Below are 8,922 nucleotides of genomic sequence, written 5' to 3'. Positions count from 1 at the left end.
CATCGAGCTCAACCTGCCACTGAGGGGTGGACACACAGACCTGGCTTCCTAAAGAGGACACAGGCAGACCTGAGGGTGGACACAGGCAGACCTGGCTTCCTAAAGAGGACAGATTCTCCCAGCGATGCTCCAGAGGAGAGACAGAGCTACACTTCCTCCTTCACTGTGAAAAATACTCTGACATTAGAGAAAGTTTCTTACTTGAAATTAGACGAAAATGCCCCGAATTTGAATCCCTAACAGAACAAAAAAGAGTCCAGTACCTTTTAGAAGAGAAGAAGGATTGTTCTATTATAGCCGCAAAATACGTAACAAGTTGCCACAACCTTAGGGACAGCCAGTAGCACAACTTGCTCTTTTATTTATTATTATTATTTATTATTTTTCCTTTTATTTGGCCACATTTTTACTAGAAATATTACTTAGTAGAAAGAGAGCTGTTAGTTGTTAGTTAACTTACAGTAATTAACAATATACTTAATCTTTTTTTTTTTTCATGTTATTATTGAATTGTGTTCTTGACGCTTTGATGAGTCATTAATCTGAATCTTTATTCAGATGAACAGATGAGTCATTAATCTGAATCTTTATTCAGATGAACAGATGAGTCATTAATCTGTATCTTTATTCAGATGAACAGATGAGTCATTAATCTGAATCTTTATTCAGATGAACAGATGAGTCATTAATCTGTATCCTTATTCAGATGAACAGATGAGTCATTAATCTGTATCTTTATTCTCAATACAAGAATAATCAATTAACCCTTTTAATACGACCACAACATATTAAAAATATCTAACAAATATTTAATAATATTTTTTTTTTTAAATCTAACAAATAAAAAAAATTCCTCACTCCAACACTTGCTGAAAGCTGAGAAACTGCGCTTTCTAGTATTATAGGGAAAATCCAAATAATATTCGAAATGTTGTCACTTTATTTTCAGGGTTAAAAGGGTTCATGGGCCGGGATGCTATTTCCATAACAACATAATATAATATAGCAAACGAATAATCAATTAAGAAATATCATAAAATACATAATTTCACAAACAATCACAGATTGAGACACAGAAGTTATTTACCATACTGTACTTCTAAAAAGACCATATTCTGGAAGTGTGACTTTTTTTCTTTTTTTTTAAAGGAGCTGGTTCCAAGAACTTGGAGAAGTTTCAAGCTCTCTACTAAGAAAGAGTAACTTCGATTTGTTGGACCATCACCCCCTCCGCCCATTCTATTGTGTCTCACTCCCTCCGCCCATTCTACCCATGATGCATTGTGTTATGTGGAGGCAGTACAAGGAGGCAGCCTGTGGAGTAGCAGGCCGGCTCTCTTAACGGGCCCCGTTGGTGTAATTCCTGGTTTCGTCTGGTTTTTAATTCCCTTTGATCATAGAAAAATCAAAACTATGGAATTGGTTAACGACATGGACCTGTGCCGATTCACATACAAAATATTACACATGGTTTTCAAGTGTTTATTGACACAGTCACAAAGCCATGATAAAATAAACCCACCCATGATCTATTGTGTTGTGTGGAGGCTGTACAAGCCTGCTACCAGGCTAGACTGATAGCTAGTATAGGTGTTAGGGCTGCTTAATCGGATTTTAATCTAGATTAAGATCTGGGCTGTCAACGATCATTAAAACAAAATAATCGCCATAAAACGATATAGCACAAATCAAGCGCACACTACACTGCAGAGCTATACAGTGTTTGACCCCTCCCCCACCCCCCAAAGCCCCAAAACAAACACTTTAGTTCAGAGCGAGACGAGTTGTCAAGCGAGGCGCACGCATGCTCCTCTCGAACAAGACGCGTTTTGTCATAGTGAAATTATTTTTCCGAGGTAGTCTTCTTCTGTGGTGGTGGCGGGGCTTTGAAGCTTCTTTATTTATCAGTTTTGGCAATTTCATTTATTTATCAAGGTCAAGGTTCACAATTTGTCTCCCATGGGAGAAATGTATCTAATCCAAAGAACATTGTTAAAAAGAAAAGCCAGTCAACATTCAATAAATTAACTGTTACCAAAGTCAATGTATAATTTGATATGTTAAGAAAATGTTAAAACTTTTGCTTAAAAAAAAAAGAATAATCGTGTTAAATAATCGTGATCTCAATATCAATCAAAATAATCGTGATTATGATTTTTGCCATAATCGAGCAGCCCTAATAGCTTAAACTACACAGCCAATCAACACAGCACTCCCATGGCTGAGCAGCATGTTATTGGCTAGAGATATCTGTCTGTCTGCAGAGGTTGCAGGTGATTGGTTGTGAGTGCCTGTCAGTCCATGGTGGGCGGGCTCTCTCACAGGGATATCCTGTCTCCCTGTACCAGACGACCCCTGAATGCCCACGTGTCCTACAGCAAGGAGACAATCACAGCCAGGGTTAGATCATAGGACACACACACACACACACACACACAGAACACACACACACACACACAACACACACACAGAACAAACACACACACATATGCACGCACACATGCACACATGCTCACACACACATACACACACACACACACACACACACACACACACAGAACACACACATGTGTGCACATACATACGCACACACACACACACACACACACACACAAACACACACACAGAACACACACACACACACAGAACACACACACACACAGAACACACACACACACACACAGAACACACACACAGAACAAACACACACACGTATGCACACACACACGCACACATGCACACACACACAGAACACACACACACACATGCTCACACACACATACACACACACACACACAGAACACACACACATGTGCACATACATACGCACACACACACACACACACACACACACAAACACACGCACAGAACACACACACACACACACACACTCATGATATAGTTTCCTATGGTATATCTCTATGGTTCAGTTGTGTGTGTGTGTGTGTTGTGTGTGTTGTGTGTTGTACCTGGAAGGTCAAGCTGTCACCCAGACCGTACTTCCTGTCTGCAATATCTTTCACTTCCTGTTCAATATTCTCCTGTGTGGTTCCCTTCACGTCAATGTAGTAGCAGTCAGCGCTGGCATAGTGGCAAGAGATGGCCTGAACACACACACACACACACACACACGCACTCACACACACACACACACACACTCACACACACACACACACACACACACACACACACACACACACACAGCATGATCAATAACTCAAAGTTCCTAGAGGGGGTGGGCTCTCAGCTCTCGACCCCAGTGAGGTGGGTCCAGACGGGGGTGGGAGGGGGGGGTGGTTGGGGTACCTTCCGGAAGCCGCTGGTCTGGTTCATTCCAGAGCCGTGGATCAGGAGAGGGTGGAAGAACACCGTGTCGCCTTTCTCCATCTCCAGGTGCAACCTGGCGTGCTGGGGGTCGTAGTCACGGATACCATGGTACATCTTGTTGACCCCGCCCTGAGGAAAAGACAGATGATGTCACGACCTCGCAGTGTGTGTGTGTGTGTGTGTGTGTGTGTGTGTGTGTGTGTGTGAGTGCCTCTCACCTCCCACTCTGGGTAGTCGTGCTCTCTGAGGGCGCCGGTGTGCGTTCCGGGCAGCACCACCAGACAGCCGTTCTGACGGGTCACGCGCTCCATGGCGGTCCAGGAGCAGACCACGCGGTCGGCCGGCCGGAAGGGGAAGTAGTGCAGGTCCTGGTGCATCGGGTGGCGAGACGTCTTGTTACCTGAGCGCGCGAAAACGAACGCTGTGATACGGTCGTCTAAAGTGGGTTAGGTGTGTATTACTGTACTTACTGTACACACATCGATCGATACTTGGGGGAGAAAAAGAGGGCTGTAGTTTTAGGGGTTAGATACGTTCTTTCATTTCATTTCAAACCTTTATTTAAACTCGTAGGGCAATTGAGGTTTCCCTCATTTCCAACGCCGACGAGCTCACAAGCGAACACAAACATCAACAAAACATAAGCTATTTACAACAATAATACAATTAAGATCATACACTTTGGCGTTTGTGTAATAAAGACCTCAGTGAAGTGAGAGTTAACGCGGAAGAAAGTCCAAGTAAATCGCACCTTGTGTGCCAGACAGCTCGTTAGAGCGCAGGACTCGTTAGCAAAACTCAAAAAGTGGAAATCTGTGGTCAGTGGCCAATCAGAGACCGAATCAGCCTCTCCGCACAGCCCACTAACCGCGTGGCCAATCAGCATCCGGTGGAAAATCCGATCGGATTCTCATTGGTGTCCACGAATATCCTAGTTTGTTCCCAGACGAGAGCCTCTGAGAACTCAGAATAGGGTCAGGTTAGTCTGACTCGCAGGATGTAGGTTTTTGGGATAAGGCTGTCATTTTTGAGGGGAGGTTTGGGATAAGACTGTCATTAATCAGACACTATTTTGCAAGGGCACCACTGAAAAAAATAACAAGCTTAGCGCCACCCAAAAAGATTGTGATTGGTTAAAAAAAAAAAAAAATCCTGCTCTCCCAGAATGATAATGTGTTGCAGCCAGACCTTTCTCCAGCGCTGGTGTCGCCCTAAGGCCTGATTCATAGTCCACGTAAACAACGCAAGCTACGTTGTGAACGCAAGCTCCATGAACATGACTCCAGAGCTTGCATTCTGTGTTTTGTTTTGTGGAAACGCAAGGAATTGCACTATTGCTTGCGTCAAGTGACAAATTTCGGCATGACACACGCAAGGACGCAACGAGATCTTGCGTGGCCTTGCGAAGCTCGCGCTTATGTAGTTTACGTCGACTATGTAACCGCCCTAAAACAAAGTTTGGCGATAGGTCCGGCGACTCGAGAGATGGGTCAGTGTCTCTGAAAGTCAGAGGTCAAAGGCTAGGGGTCAGTGTACCTGTATCTGGGGGCTTGTTGATCAGCATGGTGTGCATGGCCATGATGTTGGGACCGGTGAAACACTCCACATACTTCAGGATCTGAGAGAGAAACACTGGGTTTAGTTTATGTAGGCCTGTGGTGTGTAATAACTAGGATGTATGTGTACATGTACGTGAATGTGTACTGTGCTAGTGTGTGTGTGTGTGTGTGTGTGTGTGTGTGTGTGTGTATGTGTGTGTATGTGTGTGTAGGCTATGTGTGTGTGTGTGTGTGTATGTGTGTATGTGTGTGTGTGTGTGTGTGTGTGAGTGTGTATGTGTGTGTGTGTGTGTGTGCGTGTGTGTGTGTGTGTATGTGTGTGTGTGTGTGAGTGTGTATGTGTGTGTGTGTGTGTGTGTGTGTGTGTGTGTGTGTGTGTGTGTGTGTGTGTGTGTGCGTGCGTGTGCGTGTGTGTACCTGAGGCAGGGTGCAGTAGTGGAACAGCTCAGGGTCACTGTGGAAGTCCTGGACTTTGGACACGGCCTTCTGGTCAGCGACAAACTCAGACTTGGTGATCGACACATCCCTCATCACCACCAAGCCTGGGACCTGAACCTCACGCCTGCATATCCTCTCAAACTCCCTCCTGCATCGCACGCACACACACACACACACACACACACACACACACACACACACACACACACACACACACACCTGCCTGTGAGACACTCTTATTTATAACTGTAATTACATCTGCCTCTAGTGGTTCATACAGGCTGGTAGCACAGTAATGGTTGTATGTATGAAGCCAAAGAGCCAAAAACGTAACACAAACGTAATTACAATAAAATATTTCTGAATACAATTACTGTATTTATAGGTTTTCATATTGCATGGGTGACCGCTATTACAACCATAAAACTGTGTGTGACAGTGTGTGACAGTAAAGTTGGTCGATGCCAACAGCGGAGGGTTTTTTTTAAGCTTCTGACTTTAAAGTCAGAATTTCTGAGAAAAAAGTCAGAAATAACTTCTGAGATTAAAGTCAGAATTTCTCCGCTGTTGGCCCTAATGCTCTCCCGTAATAACTGCACCTTCTTCACGCTGAAAAGACGGACATATTTTCCATTTGAGGAGAGTGATTTATGCAGTTTTTGTTGCAGACTATGACTGTAGGCTGTTCAGGGTGCATGTAGAGCCGCTGTGCCTTAAGTTCTGGCTGTTCTTGGACCACTGGGTTGCTGCTCGCTGGGGTGAACCTGCCTGAATCTCTCGATGTCCTCCTCGGACACCAGGTTCTGGATGAGGACGAAGCCGTCCTCCTCGTAGGCGACCCTCTGCTCTGTGGTCAGCAGGTCATTGTCAAGTGTGTATCTGCAGCGAAAATAACAAAAAAACAATTCACTGACCAATGATCTCAGCGTTGTGAAATCTGTGCCAAAGGTAACGGTACTATAACCTAGTAGGTTGACCTTTCTACCACATTCAGCGATATAAGATGGGTAGTCTATTTTACATGATGTTTTATTTAAATCTTACCTCGGGGCTTGAGGGTGATAATAAGAAACGTTTTGTCCGGAGGTGGAAGATGCTCGCTTTGCGGATTCGGTTAAAGTCATACAATAAGTTTGTTCTAATAGGCCAGACATATTTGAACAGGCTACAAGATAGGCTACGTGTGCTATATACCCTATATTTCGTCAAAGTCTGCATTTTGTTGCACTGTCTTTTGTATTTGCACATTCATTTTCTGTATTGTTTTGCACTGTCGTGTCTTGGCACTGTCCTACTGTATGTCGTATACAACTGCGCTTTATAACAATCAAATTCCAAATAGAATAAAATATGTGTTAATCATATTGTAGCCTACATTAATATAAACCGATATTGATTCTTGAAAATGAGTGTGAAGTGTATGATAGCACTAAAAGTTGAAATATGACATTTTAACTCCCCATATGGACTTGAGTTTGAGGCCTCCAGTATGGTATAGATCCCCGGGCTGTCTTGCGGAGCTGTCCCGACCCCCACTCAGTCATGGTCGGTGAGAATCCAGCACCCACCGGCATCGAAGGATCGCCAGCTCCGAAAAGGATACAATAAAAGATGATCGATCAAGATGATTCAAGACCACTTGGAGTCTGTCTGCCGCCCGGGACATGTTGTCGGGGAGGTTGAAACTAGTAGCGTAGTGTTGTGTATGTGGCCTAACTACACAACTATACATTAATCAAACACTTGAGAAGAGCACTCAGCTTAACGATGTTTAATGGTCGAGAGTCAGGGTGAACAGGCAGAGAGAGAGATCAATCCGCGCCTCATTGCGCATGCAACAGCATGTTACTATATAACATAAAGTAGTCCCTTATTATGTAGGCTAGACACTACACGTAGCTATCCCCCCAATACATCCATGGTAGCTATGCTCTGGTCCAGTCCCTACCCTGCCTGCTATAACTAAGCTGTCGTAGGCTACGGTCAAGGGCAGGGAGGAGTAGCCTAGTCCAAGGTCCCAGAAGCACTCGCCGCGGTGAGAACCTCTGGGGGGGAAACGTTGATATTCGTGGACACCAAAGACAATTGTGTCCACGAATGGACAATTGTGTCCATTCTCCTTGGTCCACGCAGATAGTGCGCTGTGCGAAGAGGTAGGCAGAGGAATCCTCCTCACAATCCTCCTCATTCACTCACTTTTTCATATTGACACTTGCTTTTGCTAAATTATAAATTATCATGAATTCCCACTACTATGATAGAACTCTTTTTTATTTTATCTTCATAACATATACAATTAAATCTGCAGATTCTGCACAAATACTATAGCCTTCAATTGACTCATTCAACAGGCCTATGGGCTGATAGGTCTACAGCTACATCCACACAGGTTTACAAAAGGTCAACCAATCAGCCCATAACAAAAGAAATCAACCCAGATCTATAATGACCCCACCCACCCCATCATTCCAGCTGTTGTCATCTGGCAGGAGACTCAAGGTCCCACTAGACAGGAAGAATGGATGCAAGTAATCATTTGGGCCCTCTGCTGTGGCTGTTCTAAACAAGAGCCTACTATAATACAATACCCCCCCCCCCAAAGATCAAGAATACAGAACACTGTATAGATAATAGATTCATTTTATGTTTTTTATTTTTATTGACTTTATTTTTTTATTGTCAGTTTTTGTAGGCCTACTGTTGCCAGAGTGCCAAAGACACATTTCCATTACATGTACATTTAATGGACAATAATGTTTTTCTTAAATATCTTATCTTACAACAAAGATAATACAAAGAACATACATGTTTGTTTTATTGATTTATTGACTGATTTTGAGAAATGTTGTTTCTCTTCTGGTTTGGCTGAGAGATCCGGCGGTTTTCTTCCCGCAGGATGTGATGGATTCTGATGCGTAACAATAACATGACCATGTAGATGAGCGCCTCTTGGCACATCTTCCTGTCACACACCACTCTGTCACACTCACCCAGAACCTTCATACTACTGGCAGGTAGCTTCCTCCCCAAGCCATCTGTGTGAATAACTGATGTGATGTTTTGTTTTTAAAGTTATTTTCCAGGGCTGTGATTAGATCAACCTGTGCCAGGCTGGGCACTTTAAGGCCCTTTTCTCCTAGGTTGAGATCAGTGTACTGTTTGTAATTCAGAACACATTTCTACACTTTTGTTAAAAAAACAAAAAACAATTACCTGTCAGGATCTTTAGTGAACAGCTAACATTAGCTAGCTAGCTAGCTGACATGTCCAGTAAATTCCCATTTCTACACTTTTGTGAACATCTAAAACATACAATTACCTGTCAGAATATGTGGGGAACTGGTGAAAGGCGAGCTCTGGACATGTACTCTGATAATTCTGACCATTTATTGCAGAACACTGTCTTAATGTTGACCTAACTGGATGAATTAGGCAGCAGATCACAGTCCATGATGGCGACAACGCTACACGAGCGCCCTCTTCAGGCGGGTGCCGAAAATCCACCTAAGTGCCCCTCTTGGCATTCCATACTCTTTGCTACTAGGCCTGCTAGTCCACAAGAATGCGAATCCGCTTTTTGTCCAGCAGGAGGCGCCAG

The 8,922-nt window shown here is 43.8% G+C and overlaps 1 protein-coding gene across 1 annotated transcript; it reads right to left on the bottom strand.

The window, feature by feature from the left end:
- Nucleotides 1-1,762: 1,762 nt before the first annotated feature.
- Nucleotides 1,763-7,084, bottom strand: phyh (phytanoyl-CoA 2-hydroxylase). Its single transcript, XM_084462878.1, has 9 exons — nt 6,928-7,084; nt 6,369-6,424; nt 6,093-6,203; nt 5,304-5,472; nt 4,864-4,945; nt 3,546-3,727; nt 3,307-3,456; nt 2,970-3,104; nt 1,763-2,372 (listed from the first exon to the last, which is right to left on the bottom strand). Exons 1-9 carry the CDS (start codon nt 7,054-7,056, stop codon nt 2,319-2,321), a joined length of 1,068 nt encoding a protein of 355 aa, XP_084319004.1. The 5' UTR covers nt 7,057-7,084; the 3' UTR covers nt 1,763-2,318.
- Between the last annotated feature and the right edge of the window lie 1,838 nt (nt 7,085-8,922).

This window comes from Borostomias antarcticus (genome assembly GCF_949987555.1).
Source record: "Borostomias antarcticus genome assembly, contig: scaffold_951, whole genome shotgun sequence".
Lineage (NCBI taxonomy): Eukaryota > Metazoa > Chordata > Actinopteri > Stomiiformes > Stomiidae > Borostomias > Borostomias antarcticus.
This window is presented reverse-complemented; position numbering and strand designations above follow the sequence as displayed.

Excerpts from the sequence above, each read along its gene's own strand:
- phyh (XM_084462878.1), bottom strand. The coding sequence starts at position 7,056 with ATGTATAGTTGTGTAGTTAGGCCACATACACAACACTACGCTACTAGT. Across the intron at positions 3,457-3,545 it reads ACGACTACCCAGAGTGGGAG|GGCGGGGTCAACAAGATGTA; the intron begins GTGAGAGGCACT and ends TCTTTTCCTCAG. Across the intron at positions 3,105-3,306 it reads AGACCAGCGGCTTCCGGAAG|GCCATCTCTTGCCACTATGC; the intron begins GTACCCCAACCA and ends GTGTGTGTTCAG.